This window comes from Cannabis sativa, chromosome 9 (assembly GCF_029168945.1).
Source record: "Cannabis sativa cultivar Pink pepper isolate KNU-18-1 chromosome 9, ASM2916894v1, whole genome shotgun sequence".
Classification (NCBI taxonomy): Eukaryota; Viridiplantae; Streptophyta; class Magnoliopsida; order Rosales; family Cannabaceae; genus Cannabis; species Cannabis sativa.
In genome coordinates, this window is record NC_083609.1 from 46,299,072 (window position 1) to 46,316,901 (window position 17,830).

Here is a 17,830-nt window from a genome sequence, read left to right on the forward strand (position 1 = left end):
AATCACATATATTTAGTGTACACATTATATTTTATTTTCGGTTTTAATTTAAATAAAAAAAAAAGGAGGGAGGCGTGTGACTTGCTTCATGGGTTAAGAAAATCTTGTGCATAATTGGTAAGTATCAACATTCATTCTTCTTTGATTTATTTTGATATTTTTCCAAGTAAAGATTAATCTTTATATGATAATGTGCATTTATTCTTGAAAGATTGATTTATTTTTGGAAAAAGTTTTGGCTTTTCTAGTTTCCTTTTATTTTTTTAAAAAAAAAAAAAAAAGGAAAGGAGTTGAGAAGTGGGCGGTTTCCTCTTTTGCTTTATGGGCTGGCGGTTACCATTTGAATTTTCAAAATTGGTTTCCTTTTTCTTGTTTTGATTCCAAGGTTATATAAACCAAATTTTGACACTTATTTCACCACCTACCCGAACCTTCTTTCTTGTTTCTTTGTCTGTCACTATTCATCTTCTCTTACAGTTCCAAAATGGTGAGAACCAAGAATTTAGGGCACACTAAAAAATTAGAAGAAACCGTTCCAACTCCTTCTAGTGCACCCCCTGCTGCCTCAGTTCCTCCTCCTGCTGTTGCAAAGCCTGGAGATTCATCGCTTCCCCAGCGTGAATCTCAAGCCGTGAAGCCAAAACGTCCACCCAAGCAAGTTGCTCGCAAATCGGTAAGGCCCTATCGCACCTGGACTTCCTCATCTGAATCCTCTAAGGAATCTCCTCCTCCATTGGCTGTTCCTCCTCCTGCTGCATCAATGGCTGGCACCACTCCAACAGGCCCTTCCACTCGAACTCGAGCCCAGCAAGCCTCGGCTGAGAAAGAACTTCAGGCCTCTCAATCTCGAGAGAAGACTGTTCCTCCAGCCAAGAAGAAACTCAAGACTAATCCTCCCTCGGATTCCTCGAGTTCCAGTTCAGAAGAAGAAGATCCATTGGAAGTCTCTTCAGACAAATCAGTATCTCTGCATACTGAGAAGGACAGTGAGGACATAGAACTCGAGCCAGAGCCTCCTCGCTCGAAAACTGCTTCTGCAGCAAAGGCCTCTGCTGCTGCCAAAGGCAAGCAGCCCATGGAAGATCCTCCATCTGGTAATATCCCTTCCTCTATCTCTGGCTGTCCAACTTTTTACTATCGAGACAATGAGCGTGACTGGAATCTATATGCAACCCGTAAGTTTGAAAGTGAGAGGAATTATGATTTGCATGCCCATCGTGTTTATGGTATTGTAAAGTTCATTCAATTTCATCAATGGGAAAACACTCTTACTGGTTTCATTGGATTCATTGCTAACATTATTAAAGAGTTTTATGCTAATCTTACTGATGACTTCCTTGATGAGAACTCTAGACTGTATAGGAGAGTTTATGTTAGGGGTCACTGGTTCTCATTTTCTGAAAAGGACATTGCTCAGGCTCTGCAATTGCCTGAGAATGTATCCAATGCTGTGATGTCCATGGATCGTGACTTGATGCATTCTGAACTCACTGGTGCTCGTTCAGAATTGAAACCAGGGGAGAGTCTTCGAATTACTCACCTCACTTTTGCTCATGCTTCCCTTATGCGGTTTGCACTAAGCAATTGGGTTCCAAATTCTAACAAAACCGTGGTGTCGCAAGAAGTGGCTACACTCCTATACCGCATCACTTTTGGAACTTCCGTTGATCTAGCCTCTCACATTCTCAACTAGATTGTCTCCTTCCGAAGAGGTAAAAAGCCAACCTTCAAACTTGTATTTCCAAATCTAATCTATAAGGTTTTATCTTCTCAGAAGAATGTGGCCCAAGCACATGAAACACTTGAGCCTCCCATCACTGGCCCTACATTCCAACCCTCTGAATACTTTGATGGTGTGTTTCAAAAACGGCCAAAGGCTGGTGCTGCTGCTGCTTCTGCTGGTGCAAGTTCAGGCTCTGCTGCTGCAGAACTCCTGGAAGTCAAGTCTGAACTTCAGAATGTGTACACTCATCTTGAAGCAATGGCTGATGTCCAGCATGACATGTCCAGGCAACTGTCCACTTTGATTAAACTCTACAAAAATTAAAGTGTTATAGTTTGTTTCTTTTTTAATTAAACTTTGGTCAGGCACTCCGATAAACAAAAAGGGGGAGAGATATTTATGTTTTTGGTTTGTTGCCCAACTCTGGACCCTTTTTTCAGGGGGAGTTGTGGTTTGTTAGTACCTGTGAATTTTTGGTTTATGAGAAATTATTGACTGACTTTTTTTAAAAATATTATCTTTTTTTATATAAAATGTGGCTATGTAACAGAATTCTTGGTTTAATATTATTATTTATTTTTCTGTCAAAATATTAACAGAATATTCTAATACTTGACAAAATATTCTGATTAGAAAACGTTAATTATAATTCATTAATTTTAGATAAATAATCCTACCAAAATTTAATCTAACAAATTTCTCTCTCTAAAGCAAAATCCCAGCCTCCAACATAACCTTTACCAGTTTATAACCTTAGTTATAATTTCTTAAGCTATATTTTATAATTTTAATTTTCATATTAAAATTTGAAAAATACTAATGAAGACAACATGCTACATGCTATTATACAAAAGTATTACATTTATATATCCCACGATGTTTCAAAAATACTTTTAAAAGTTCATCTTGAATTAATTATGTAAAGTCCTTTTTTGGCAAGTTAGGTGACAAAATAATTTTTCCTTTTTATGGTAAGATTGCTATGCATTCATTTTCGAATTCTTACCTCTTTTATTCGGTTATTAGTTGTCATTTTCCTTGTTTGGAAAGTTGCACTTTCAGCTGAACTTTCCTTTGTTGAAAACTTCTCAAAAGAGAAGGAATTCTCTTTTGGAAAGTTGTCTTTTTTAGGGAAACTTTGATTACTGCCTTTTCCCTATTAATTTCGATTGTATCTTGATACAATCAGAATATCTAATCTGTTTTTGGCAGGAATCAAGCTTCGAAAGAAGATCGGACCCGATTTGAGTAAGTTTCCCGTTTCTGGGCAGATCTGCTTCGTCAGCATCCGAATCTGATGTAGCAGATCGTGTTTGTTTTTGGAAAGTTTTTGTACAGCTGCTAATTCGAAATTGTGGTTGCCTCTTTGGTTTCTATGATCTATAAATAGAGCCTAGAGAGCAACCATTCGAATTACCTCTTCCACCATTCATTTTTTGCATTTATCTTTTGAGAGAAGAGAGTGTTTCTTTGTTTTGTGAGAGCCTAGTTGTTCATCTAGGTTCTAGTTGTTCTATTTCTGTTCTTACTCTATCCTAGAGGTTGTGAAGAACTACTTGACTGAACAAGAGATTGGTCTTCGGGAGAAGACTTGATAAAGCCTTACTTCGGGAGGAAGTAAGCACTTGGTCTTCGGGAGAAGACTTGTTGAAGCCTTACTTCGGGAGGAAGTAAGCACTCACACTTCAAAGACGAAGGGAGTTCGGGCTTGAAGGTGTTTCAAGAAGTCAGATTCATAAAGTGGATTACAAAGGATTGCGGCAATACTTTAGAGGGAGTCTAAACTTGTTTAAGTCAATTGTCTTTGTAATTTTGATACTTTATTAATTGATTTCATTCTCTGGGCGTGGCCCCGTGGACTAGGAGTGTTCGGGAGAACACTGATACCACGTATAAATCTCTTGTGTCAAGTTATTTATTTTTCTGCAAATATTTTATATTCTGCCTGTTCAATTTTGCTGTAGCAGAATTACTTTCTGCTGCTGCAAACGCTTACAGTTTTTATATTTTCGTATATACAACTGACATTTGCAAAAACACGGTTTTTCAAATTATTAACATGTAATAAAAGATATTAGTTATTATATTATTACTTCAAACAAAGGAAAGTTCTAGCGGTGCTTTTACTTTCTAATCATCTCTTGGTTTCGGGCAGAAAGTCATATTCATGTGTTATGTGTACGTAAAATTTTTGTTAATAGGCCAGGGAAGAGAGTATAGTCTTACAAAACTTGAAATGTGAACCTGAGTTGTCAGCATATACATAACCTCAATTTTGGCTTCTTTAACCAGCTGCCACACACAAGTTACTTACTCTAAATTTATAACCATTTACAATTTTTTAACACTCAAAAAGTTACCAAGTTTGTTTTCTATAGCCCTACTTATTAAGGTAGAAAAATATTTTTAGATTGACTCCTCTATTCCGTTTATTAAATGAATTGTTTTCAAGTTGACACATTAACTTAAAAATGACACAATAATGACCTACTACAAAGTATACATTTATATTCATTCTATTTATTGAGAATCAAAACTTCAATCTTCTCCACTAGATTAGCCAGACACACACAATATTATTTGGACATAAACACATGACACAATATTATAACTCAAACTCATAAACACTTAGTCGAAACTTGAATGAATAATGTCACTCTTTTAAGTTTTAAGACTCTATATGACTAGGCAATTTTGGTTATTGTATTATTATTGCTGCTACATAGTTGATCATTTTTAGATTTTTGATGTGAAATTTTGTATTGTGAGCTTTTTACAGTTTCTAATAGACTTCAATAGATTTATATAATTATACTTGGAATAAATTTTGATAATGTTGTTTGGTAGATTCCTATTTTGTTATTAGGTAACATAATATTATTATTCGTTAGGTTTGTCACAATTATTAGAATGAATCAATTTAAAATCCTTTCACTATATTGAAAGGTGAGATTGATTTTAATATGAGCTTAATTATATATTTTATTTTGTATATCTATTGTTTTATTTGAAAACAGGTGAATAAATAACTACACTATATATAACAATTAAGGACATCACTCCAACTACAGAAAGTTGGAAGAATAAAATGAGAGTGTTAGAAAAATTTGAAAAGCGGACAAATAAGAGTTCACCACTCAAATATCAAATACTTAATGTTAGCAGACAAACAAGTATACAATCAATTAATTTACTGCTGAAATTGTCAATACTCTACTAATAAATGCTATATTTTCTGAATTTTTCCTGTACACCCGTTGTAACAAATTATTATTTCATAAATATATATTTTTTTCTTAAAAATGAACATAGGGTAATGATGTTTAACCTAATAACTAATAATATATATATGTTATTTTTAATTGTATCACTTTTTAATAAATTAGAAAAAAATTAACATAAAATTTAGTATACGTGCATCGCACTAATTTTTTACTAGTATATATATAAATATATATATATATATATATATATATATATATTATTGAAAATTTGAAAGCGTGGTCAAGGGTGAATAAGATATCTATCTTGTGATGGTCTTTTTTATCTTTCTTCAAACAACGAATACAATGCGTTGTTGTAATGATGAGCTGCCCTTTAATTAAAGCTTATACACTTTACATATATAAATTGGATACGACCGACACCGCCACCGTCTTCCACTCTTCACAAGAATACATAATGTTATTATAATTTAGTATATATGTATTAATGTCATTTCACGCAAAATGGCTGTACTGTTCATGCGCGCTTATAATTTCAAAACTCACATGCCTTACTCTTACATGTGTGTGATACATGCATAAATTTATTCATATATATAATTATATAGAGCTACTCTTTTATGAAAAGTTTAAACTAATATGTACTTATCATAATTATGTAAAACTTCTGTTGCTCGACTAAAATATACATATTTTTAATTAATAGTTCATAATTAATGTTAAATTTTTTATACTGAATTGTATTATGTATATTAATTTATATATAATTATTGTAAGTTTAATATCTAAAAACTTAGTACGAATAGTACGGTCTTAATTAATAATATTTTTTTAAAATAAATTAAAATAAGAAACTTCTTAATAATATCACCTAATAAATTAAAAACCAACAAATTAAATTGATCAGGTTAATAAACCACAAAATTGATCAGGTTAAATGCTCTTGTACTATATACTGCAATTAATAAACCACAAAATTGATCAGGTTAATTTTACTTACGGTGGCTAGTCACGATCTTTAAATAGTAAAGTGAATAACTTAAATTAAATTGTACGAGACACCATTGTAAAACTTATATTATTCTTAATTATTAGTATTATTTAACACCTTAAAGTGTTGAATATTATATTGAAGTTGGTTTATTTGTATTAAGTATTAGTGGTGCTTAACACTAGTTTGAAGCAAATGGTTTTGCTAATAATTAATGACATTCTATAATAAATATTAAATTAAATTATATTATATGGGATCAAATATTTATAAATTACACTAATAAATAACAATACCATATACATTTTTTAGAAAGGAAAAAAAAAACACAATACCATACATTTGGTGGTAATGAAGTCTTTCACATTTCTCATAAATATATTAGTAATAACATATTCACTTGGTAACTTATAAATATAAAACAAAGACTTTAATTAAGTTGTTAAATTGAAAAACATGATCACGGAAAACAGAAGCAAGGAAGGGACCAAATAAACCCAAACACTCAAAAACTTATAGTACTTGTAGGATTATAAAAAAAGAAATAGTACAATGAAAATGACAGAAATTAAGAGAGAAGCAAATAAGTGGGGTCAATGACATGCATAGAGTACTTTACTACTCATGAACTGGAAAATGACATGCATCTTCTCTACATTTTCCTTTATTTATTTTTTAAAACACAAACGCGCAACTCAACCATAAAATGTCAAACCACAATGCATATTATACAACTGGCTCCTTTCTAGTACTCCTTAATTATATATATAATAATATAAGAATCTTCCATATGTATACTCTAATAATTAAAAATTCTCTTTGTTAATTAATTATACTACTTTTTTCAATGAACTAGACTCATTCTTTCACATTATAGTATTTTCAAAGAGTTGGTTTCTATTTTTAAAAATGAAATTTAAATAAATAAATGTTTACAACCACCACCACCTTAATAACAACCATTGTAATTAGTTGTAAACGCATCTTTAAAAATATCTCATATATAGCTGATCTGATCTCATATTAATATTGCAAAGAGACCAAGTCCATCCATATGTGATATATACATTTCTATTTATCACCACCACGTAATACTATCATTTCATCTCTCTGGCTGTTTATATCAAACACATCTAATCCCTTCAAATATAACCACATATATCCCAAAAATCCATTCCAAATCTCTCCTCTATCTCTCTACAACTTAATTAGTCATCAGTAATTATTTTATTGGGCATAGTTAATTAATCATGGGAAACTACGCCTCATGTACTCTCTCAGGCCCTGGTGGGAGGCACATATGCAAAGCTGCCAAAGTAATCTTCCCCGGCGGCGAAATCCGACGCTTCGACGGTCCAGTAAAGGCCGCGGAGCTAATGCTTGAGACGCCAAGCTTCTTCGTCGTCAATGTGCGCTCCATGCAGCTAGGCAAGCGGTTTTCGCCGCTCAATGCCGACGAAGACCTCGAGCTGGCTAGCGTCTACATCATGTTTCCCATGAAGAGAGTCAATTCCGCTGTCACCGCCGCGGACATGGGAGCTATTTTCCTCGCTGCTAACTCTGTTGCCAGCAAGCGCCGTGGCGGCGGAGGTGGAAGTGGCCGGAAGAATACTAGGGTTTTGCCGTCGGAGGAGTCCTCCGGTGAGAACTGGCCGAGATATGAGAAGGAGGAGGAAGAGGAGGAACGGGTTGCGGTGGCACCCAGGCCGAAGTTGAATTTGGATGATATAGAGGATTTCTCTGCGCCGGAGTTCCTGCATAGGGTATCCCTGAGTAGGTCTAAGAAGCCATTGTTGGAAACTATAGCTGAAGAACCAGTTTTTTCAAGATAATGATCAATTAGTAAAAACCTCGTTTTTTCTTTTCTTTCTAATTTTAATTTCCATTTCATATCTTACTACACTTTGTAGTAAATTACTAACTAATTTAAGTGTACATTAATATATGCATAAATTATATACATATCTTTATATATATGTAAGTGTTGGAAGTCTCTAACGAAACAAAGAAAAAATGGTGTTAGGAAGTCTGGAGATGGATATATATTATATATATGTAAATGTTAGACAATATTAATGTCAATATATTGATATATTTATATATATTTATATGTATGTATGTATGGTAAATTTGATTTGATACTAATTCTGTACTCAATAAATTAGGTTTGAGTGATTCAATCGATTGAATAAGGACAGGTTCATATGGATAAAGGTCCTCCTGCATGTGATTTTCCGCCTCTCCTTTCTTTATTATTATTAATTAATTACACTCGTAATCATTCTTAGCTCTTGTTTATACGTATATTATTCTAACTGTGTGGTGTCTTTGTGGGTATTATGACTCAGTATTGGCATGTGCTTAATGAGTTAATGTGGTGTCTTTGTGGGTATATGACTCCGTAATGGCATGTGCTTAATTAACACAACTGACTACATATGAATTGTAAAAAACAGGTGTTCCACATATATGGCTTACAATATTATTATTATTTCATAACTAATTTCTATTAATATTTTCATAATTTTTCCATATATTTTATTATATATTATTAAGCTCAATAATCAAGAAGTGTTAAAAATAAGATAGGTAATGATATCTGAACTTTTGAAATCGAAGATGAAAAAAAAAAAAAAATACTCGATCGGTAAGCTACCAATGTTTCACTTTTAACTCAATCTGATTAAACTATAACTTTGTAAACATGAGAGTTAAAATATAATAAAATACTTGTATTAAACATAGTAACATTACACAAACAAGCCAATTTATTTGTCTTCCAAACATTACAATAACAGCAGTTACAATAAAATATTTCAAACGACAGAAAATAATTGATAGTAGTTTTGCAGTGTCTAGACCTTGCAAAGGGCTCGCTTCAGAAGATTCACAATAGTCCAGCTCCATACAACACAATATTAACTTAATAATACCATAAACAAAAACTCAAATAATAGCATATATATGTATAAACACTCACACATAGCAAACTTAAGCGATTGAAATTTGCAAAAGTGGCGAAGCTTTTTCGCTGGCTTGCAACATTTGGGCCTTATGAAGGCCCACTTCAGAAGATTCACCATCGCCCATGACTTTAATATTCAGTTCTTCCATTACAGCACCAAAATTCACAAAATATTTCAGTAGAACAAATGTATTATGATCTGATCCCATGAAGCCATTTACCTCAACCACTTTTAAAGTTTCCTTAACACATGTGTAAACTTTCACAAATTGAGTCCAGCGCTGATTGAAAGGAGGTTCATAATCCTGAAGTAATTAGATTTTAATTAAGAATATATATTTACAAAAAGTAATATTAATGAGACTATTTAAATGAAAGTTACAAGTTAAGCAAATTACAAACCGTTAGAGCTTTTCTGTCAGGGTTGATATCAATTGTAAGAGTTTCTAGACGATGAAAACTCTTGAGCAAAAAAATGAGGCCAAAAAATTCATTCTCATGCATAGCAGTCTTTAGGATCAAGTGTTTGATATCCAAATAATTGCTCAGACTAAGGGGCTCATCAATAGAAGGAATAACCTGTAATGAAAACAATGATATATATACACTACTTTCAGAATATGTAATAGTTAAAATTGGCAACAAAAAAGAAATATTATGTAATAACAAAGGAAATATACGTACCTGAAGTGTGTAACTGCACACTGTCAAAGTCTTAGCTTCAGAAAGATCACGAAGTAGACTTTGAAGAATCTCACCAAGTTCAGAATATTCAGATTCAACACCAAAATCAAGTTCAGCCTCCTCTATATTCCATGTTCTCTCCATCTCAAAAGTGCAAATTTCACCCGAGTACTTAAAAATTTTCATATTCGGTGCACGAATGAATATCCACTTATTGATAACATCACATTTGTCTATAGTTAAACTTTGAAGCCTCAAGTTTGGTCCACTGATTTCAATAGCCTCGCAGTTCCAACATCTTTTTAGACTCAAAATCTCCAACAACTCACATTTTTGAATCAAGGTCTTGAGAGTTCTCAGGGACAATCTGATCCACCCCAAACAAAGTTCCTTCAGAAAGTTGAAAGAGTTGAACTCTGAACCAAGAAAACTGCATGAAAACAACTTAAGAGAAACAACAGTCTTATGATCGTAAAAAGCCAAAGGCAAATTGAAATTCGCTTCGTGATTGGTTCCATAGTCTTCATCATTCCAATTTGAATCAGAAAAATCAAGCCAAACAATCTTCACTTCTCTTTCGATGCAAAAAGAAATGCATTTAGTAACATGATCCAGATAAGTGTTTGGTGTGGAGATTGTAAGAGAAAACTTATCTATAGAATAAGCAGAATCATCATCAGGGTGGTTATGGATCCAACTTGGCGCCAAGTTAATGAAACTGCCTCTGATTTGAACATTGTTGTTTCCTTCCACGACGAACTCGTCATTGGGATTCGCAACTAGTTGCTTGTCAAAGCCAATGAGTTTAGATGATCGCCAAATGTGGCGCCAACGCTTGGCTAAAACACATGTTCTTGCACCTTCTTTGAAAGGGAGGAGAGAGACAATGCTTGTGAGAAGATTATCAGGTAAGTTTCCAATGACATCCAAATTTGTAGAAGCCATGTTGGAATGGTTTTTTTTTTTGTTTCTTTTTTCTGGGTGAATGATACAGTTGTAGTAGTGATAGATTTGATTTTGCATGGAGTATATAACTGCAACAACAGTTGTAACGATTGGAAATGAAGGGTTGCATTGTTTGGACAAAAATGGTAAATTCTGAAAAGGTTTCTTTTCCATGTCGATGAAGATTTTTTTTTTAACTATCTATGAAGATTTCATTTATTTATTTATTATTTATTTAATTTTAATATCTTGAGGTAGTTTTTTTTTTTTGGAAAATTCTATATTAATGCAGGGGGGACCTATGCTGCTATGAATATAGTTACGGAATATTTTTGCTTTGTAGGGCTTTATTGTTATATATATGGCCAATAATATAGTACCTCAACTGTGATTGAAGTTTTTAACACCTAAAAATTTATTGAGTCATTGGATATTAAAAAAAAAAAAAGAATATTTGAAATTTAAAGGCTATACCATTGTCAAGTAAGGGTACATAAAAATACAAACTGGCAACCAGTTTGTATTTTTGTGCCACTATCTAAATTTTTTTAAGAAAAAAAAAAAGAGTAAAGTAACTCTGGTTATCATCTTCTTCTCTTCTATCTTATTATCTTCTATCTGCATATAATTCCTTTTGTTTTTTTTTTTTTGGTGTAATCTCCAATTTTAGACAGACTATTAGTTACCAAAACTCCAGCCCTCCACACTCATCACCTCCATCTTCTTCCCTTTGTTCTCATGGTTGAGGAAACTTGCTTCCAACCCTCACCATCGGCAATATTAGCTCCAGCACCATTTCATAGAAAAATTCATGGCACCAACGCATACTCATTAGTTTTCCTATATTTGTTAGTATAGAGATCATTATTAATTCTCTCTATATAATTATAGATTGCTTAGTTATATTTCACTGACTATACTCTTACTTTTATGCACTACATATTTTACTGTTGTATAAAAAATTATCTAAATTTTTGTATCTTGTTTGCTTGATTCATTTTTCTTTATATTGATCCAGTTTAAGCTCCTCCTCTTATTCAATATCTGCCTTGGTTCACATATTTATTATTGCTAATCCATATATATAATTAATACTTAAGCAACATATAATAGAACAAAATCCAAAGACAAAATGAAAGCTCATCCAAAACTAATTTTTTTGTAGCTCACAAAATTTTTCGTAGCTTACTCATATCCTTCTTTACCAATAGATAGCGAGTACTCTCAAAAATGAACATAGTACCAACACACTAGTCTCTTTTTAGAATTGTGTTTTTAAACGTGAGAATAGAAAATAAGTTTTTTGTAATTTTAAAAATTTAATGGTGTTTGAGACAAATTTTTTAAAATTATTTTTCTTAGATTTTTTCTTACTAAAAAAATTAATATTTTAACACCACCACATGAACCCCATTCGGATCCGAGTTTGGGTTTGGTTCCGGGTCTAGAATTCGAGTATGTGATAAAAAATATAAAATATAATATATTAGACAAAAAAAAAATATTTTTGAAGATTAAAAACACATTTTGATGTTTTCTGTTTTCTAATTTTTTAAAACCTGATTTTAAAAAAATTTTACCAAACGACTATTATTAGTTTTTAAAAACTATATTTTGTTTTTTAAAATTAAAAACAATTGTTAAGTCCCGAGTCCTTTGTTTAGAAATTCAACAATGGTATGACTAATAAATATACTCAACAATAAAACCTACTTACATATTTGCCCTCAAAATGTATACATAATTTAAAATTTTATTTTTAAAATAAAAGTTAAATATTTTTTCAGACACGTGCATATTTGATTGTGAAACCGATTAAAACAAGTAATACTACCGGATTATACATTATTTTTATTTTTGTCTTTTTTGTCTTATTTTTTCAAACCTACTCAAGTGAGGTAAGGTTCTACATAAAATTCTTATATCTTTATATTTTAAAAGTGCTTATCTAACAGTTTTTCTTGGTTTAACAGAATATACTTTACAAATAAAAGAATATTCTGTTCAATTTAACCCAAAAGAACCATCCTTATTTTTTTATAAACGTTTTCTTTAGACGTCGTTAACTTATTATTCTTATAAAAAAATTTAAAAAAGAAGTTTCTCACAGTCCTAATCTCAATCGTTTCATTCTCACGTTAATATCTTCACTATTCCCTTCCATTCTCACTCCCAATCGCAGATCGTCGAAACCAACAGCTCGACGCTTCCTTTCACCGACTCCTCCATTTCACTCTCCCAATCCCAATCGGAGGTCATTCGATTTTATTCCCTCTGTTGGAGTTGACGATTGAAAACAATTTGGCTCACTCATCCTATTCTCTACCCGAGTCTCCTTTAAAACCCCACTTAGTGAGAGAAGCTTTTCTCAGAATTTAGATAGAGAAACAAAATCATAAGAGTAGAGAGAGAGAGCTTCGATCGACTATGGCATCTAGGGTTTGTATTTCCTTTCTCATTTGCATTCTCGTTTTAACTCATTTGCATTTTTTTCTTTCCAAAATGCAGAATTACGACCGATGGAGGATGTCCGGACAGTTTGGGATTACTTACCTGGTGACCCATAAGGAGACTAAGCAACAATTTGCTTGTAAATCTGTAGCAGCAAGGGAAGCTAATCAATCTCGATGATATCGAGGATGTACGGCCAGGTATGTAAAGGATTATGAGGATTGACACTCTGTTAAAAGAAATTTCCTAAGCTATTGGTTTGGAATTTTTAATGAACACAAGCTGTCCATTACTAAAAGAAAGAATATAAATACAAATTTCTAATTTCTGCAATGCATAAGGTAGCTGATACTTAATATGGAACTTATTTGAAAAGGAAGAAATCGAAGAGGATGAACAAGCAAAAGAATGATAAGAACTTCAAAAGGTTAATAGTAAAAGAGAAAAACACATTCGTATTTATCTTTTTCAGGTATATGTCATTCTTTTACAATAGTAATTTTTTTTCTTATTTGAATTTTTGGGTATGTGATTTTTTCTTTCATTTTCTCAGTTGTGGACACATTTGGGCTCCCTCCTTAGAGATCTCCTCTCAATTCCCCCTTGTAGCTTACTTTCTAAAAATATAATTTTTTTCAAAATAATAAATAATTTAATTTTGAGGTCTATATGCGACTCAACAATACAATTTGAGATTAATCTCTTTGTCAGACAAGCAACCGCGGAGGATGATGCATAAGTCATTTATACTCGTGTTTGTATAGCCATGGTGGCCATAGTTTTTTTTCAAAAACATAATGAATTGTTGTATTCACCCTTAAGAATTGTGGATGAAGTTCAAAGGTTTCGACTTTAACGACACCATTTGTCACATATCTTTTCAAGGAACCTCCATTAAAATTGCAGATTATGGGCATAGTCTAGCTCAGTTGCGTATAAACTATGGAATTGTTGATTAGGCTAATTCTTATGACGTGATTGAGGTATGATATGGGCATAGTCCAACTCAATTGCATATAAACTATAGAATTGTTGATGCATGCTTTAGTATGTTAAATCGTAGTGTCTAATGCAGTTCTTGTTGTTATTTTATAATCCTTGTCAATATGATTCCACCTTAGCTCACAATTACATATTTCAGCTTCCCCGATGAAGCTTAAAGCTAATGGTAAGATGAAGTTCAAGCTTCCTTTACCTACATACATTACCAGGTCCAATAAATAATATTGTTGTGTTTCAATAGGATTTAAGGGTCTGTTTGGAAACAACTGTGTAATTACTATGTAGTGTAATTACTAGGGTAGTAATTACACTGTATAGTAATTACATTGTATTTTAAAATACAATGTGTGTTTGGATGTCAGGTGGTAATTACATGTGAATTCCTAATATCATGTTTGGCATGATAGTTAGTAATTACACATTAAATTAATATTATAATATTTAAATATAAATTTCATCAATTAATAATATATAAATAAATAATAATCTCTTCATAAAATAAAGTCAAAACTATAACAATTTAGTAGAAAATATTTAAAATAATTTTTTTAAGACTATCTAATTGCTCTTGCGCTCTATATATCTTGAGTTATTATATCTCTAAAATTAAACATATATTGCTTGTCATCATCTGTTGGCCTGTCACCAAGTTCTTCATCTGAATCTGAATCAAAATCAATATTGTTCAAACTTTCACAATTTCCTAACTATTTCATTTTCCATGTCCTCTTCGAAAAAATTCATCATCCCAATTCCACTTGCGAATAAAATTGGGAAGTACATAACATGCTAATACAATCCAACCACGTTTTTTGATGATTGATAGAAAAAAGGAAAGTCCATACATTAAAAATAATTAAAATATCATATCAATTAATTAAAATAATTTGAATTTATTTTTGGTATGTAATTACACAGTGTAATTACACCTAATTCTCATGGGGGGTATGAGAATTGGAGAGAGTAATTGAGGCCTCCCAATTACCTCTAATTACACAGTTACTATGTAATTATGTGGCCACACAAACACGTTAAACTGTGTAATTACCTCCAATTACATCCAATTTCAATTCCCAGGTGGCTTTCCAAACGCGCCCTAAGTAATGAAATATAAAGCAATATTTGGATGTTTCTTTGATATTATGGATAAACTTTCCATACTCATTTCTCATTTACTGTGATATTACATGCAAGTCAATTTGGAGTACCATAATAATATTTGAACCAAATTTGCCAGGTGTTAAATGAATTCGGGTATTAGAGTTAAATATACATAATATCATATATGGATTAGATATCAAAAAGGAAAAAAAAAACGAGTTTCATTTTGTTGGGTTTTGTGCCCTAAATAAAACCTATTTCAATATAATCAGATATACTTATTAATAAAGATCAGAAATAACATTTTATGTTGCATGGTTCACATGATTTATTTCATGATTATATATATAATGTATGAATTCTATTTAAGTCCAGAACATATGAATTTGTTAATGATTATAGTGTTGTCAGCACACTGGAATATAATTTTAATTATATGTTCGAAAGTTTATTCCCTGATTTGTCAAAACACTGGATTTAGACTGACATGGTATAATCAGCGATAGGTATTCTTACACCTTGGAAAAGTGTTATGTCCTTTCCAGGACATTGGCAAAGTTTACCAGTATCGGATGTATGGAGTATACATCGGAAGGGACCGATATTGAACTTTGATTAGATATATTAAAACTTACCGTAATATCTATTCAATTCAATATCACCTGTTGATCATAGATCAAATGATCTTAATCCTGATATGGTTAGGTTCGATCTCAAGAGTACTATACATGTTCTTTGATTTGTTAGTTAAGCCTACTTTTGGGTCAGGGTGATACGTACATTTTGGGAACATGATAGTATAATTGAGTGGGAGCGCTACCATAAATATGGAATCTATAACTTCTATAGGAATTTAGAACTGAAACGATGATATCCTTCGAGCTTGGCTAAACAGAGATAAATAGTGGAGATCTCATTTCACTTTGCTGAAATATCATTTATACGGAGCTAAGTATTTTAAGGATAAAATACATTGAAGGTGTAACGGTAACTTAGTGCCTTTTCAATGTAGATCATCTATTAGAGGGTCATTGATCACATTAGGATTATAACAATGGATAACTAATGACATATCTATATTGTGGAACATATAGAGCGTTCTATATGACTGAGAGTGCAATTCTAAGTTCTAAGAGTGGATTCAATAAGGAATTAATAAGTTAGGGAATTTACTTGGTAAATTCAGTTTGACTTATTGGAAGCTCGGTTATATAGACCCATGGTCCCCATACTAGTTGAGACCATACTGCTTGTAAGACTCAGTTAATTGATTTTGATTAATTAGTTATAATTCTAAAGTTAGACTATGTCTACTATATGAATTTTCACTAAGCAAGGGCAAAATTGTAAAGAAAAGAGATTTTAGGTTTATTTATTAATTAAGAGATTTTATATGTCTAAATTAATAAATATATTAAATGACAATATTATTTAATAATTATTCTTAAGTTATTAAATAATTAGAATTGGCATTTGAATGGTTAAATTGGAAAATTGGCATTTTTGAGAAAATGGGAATAGAGAATAACAAAATGGGAAAGTTGCAAAGTGAGGCCCAATTTCCTTATATGGGCCGCCCACTATGCATAAGCTTTTACCATTTTATTTTTTCATTATTTTAATGCCACACAATTCTAACCTAAACGTAGAGGGCATTCTATAAATAGAAAGTAATGGTCTCAGGAAACAACACACAATTGCATCTCATTCTTTTCAGAGAGAATTCCTGAGCACCACTTTCCTTTCTCTTTTCTTCTCTAAATTTCGAAACCCTTGAGTGATAGAGTAGTGCCCACACACATCAAGTGATACCTCAATCATAGTATGTAAGACTATGGAAAATCAGTATCAAAGAAGGAGAGAAGGAGATCCAGATTAAGATCTTGATTATGCTCTGCTACAGAAAGGAATCAAGGGATAAAGATCTGAATGAAAGGAGTCATTATATTCCGCTGCACCCAATGTAAGGTTTTCTTAAACTCTTATGTGTTTATTTTCATTGTTTTAGAATTCATATTAGGATGTTAATCAAACATACTTGGTAGTAAATCTAGATCCTAGTAAAATAATTCCAACACATTTTACTTTCAGTTTTTCGTGTCCTTGAATGAAAAGAAAATAGAGTAATTAAAGTAGTAACCTATATATTAGAGAAAAGGAATCCTTTCCTATGTGAATTTTCTTCAATTGGGAAACATAGCTTCTCATATGCATTGTGAATTTGTGGAATTTTTTCACAAAGCTATATACTTCATGAAGTGTTGACACCGCTTAGTATTGTATGCATGCCAATTTATTCTTCTTTAACAGGAAGAAAAATGGATATGTGAGTTGAAGAGTGGGGAAAGAGTAATAACACTTCTATGCTTCAGCTTTATAACAATTACTTTTATCATTTTTTTTTTATTTTTTTATCTTGGATGAGCTATTTTTGGGGAGCTTATTAGCTACAGGTTGTGCTCTTCGACTTTATGACACACATAATATTACAAGTATTTGGAAGATTTTACTAAAATTGATGCAGAAGGGAAACTTCAAGTTGATGGGTCACTGATTGTGTATGTGGTATTTTGATGTCTTCCCTATGAATGTTTAGGCTAACTATGTTGTTTCTGACTTTAATGTCTTTTTCTTTGTTCTCTCTCGTTCTTCTTTATTTAGTCTTTTTTTTTTTGTATATTAGAGATGGCCAAGAAATTTCAGTCATATATTCTTCAAAACAGGATACACACCAACTGACTACC

The 17,830-nt window shown here is 32.0% G+C and overlaps 2 protein-coding genes and 1 long non-coding RNA gene across 3 annotated transcripts; 2 read left to right on the top strand and 1 right to left on the bottom strand.

The window, feature by feature from the left end:
- Positions 1-6,619: 6,619 nt before the first annotated feature.
- LOC115723098 (uncharacterized) lies at positions 6,620-8,210 on the top strand. Its single transcript, XM_030652516.2, has one exon. It carries the CDS (start codon positions 7,189-7,191, stop codon positions 7,768-7,770), a length of 582 nt encoding a protein of 193 aa, XP_030508376.1. The 5' UTR covers positions 6,620-7,188; the 3' UTR covers positions 7,771-8,210.
- A 3-nt stretch (positions 8,211-8,213) lies between these two features.
- LOC115723613 (putative F-box/LRR-repeat protein At1g56400) lies at positions 8,214-10,566 on the bottom strand. Its single transcript, XM_061104927.1, has one exon. It carries the CDS (start codon positions 10,530-10,532, stop codon positions 9,282-9,284), a length of 1,251 nt encoding a protein of 416 aa, XP_060960910.1. The 5' UTR covers positions 10,533-10,566; the 3' UTR covers positions 8,214-9,281.
- Positions 10,567-12,361: 1,795 nt separating this feature from the next.
- On the top strand, positions 12,362-13,649 carry LOC133030935 (uncharacterized). Its single transcript, XR_009684471.1, has 2 exons — positions 12,362-13,183; positions 13,325-13,649. It is a non-coding gene; the product is annotated as an uncharacterized LOC133030935 (long non-coding RNA).
- The last annotated feature ends 4,181 nt before the right edge of the window (positions 13,650-17,830 follow it).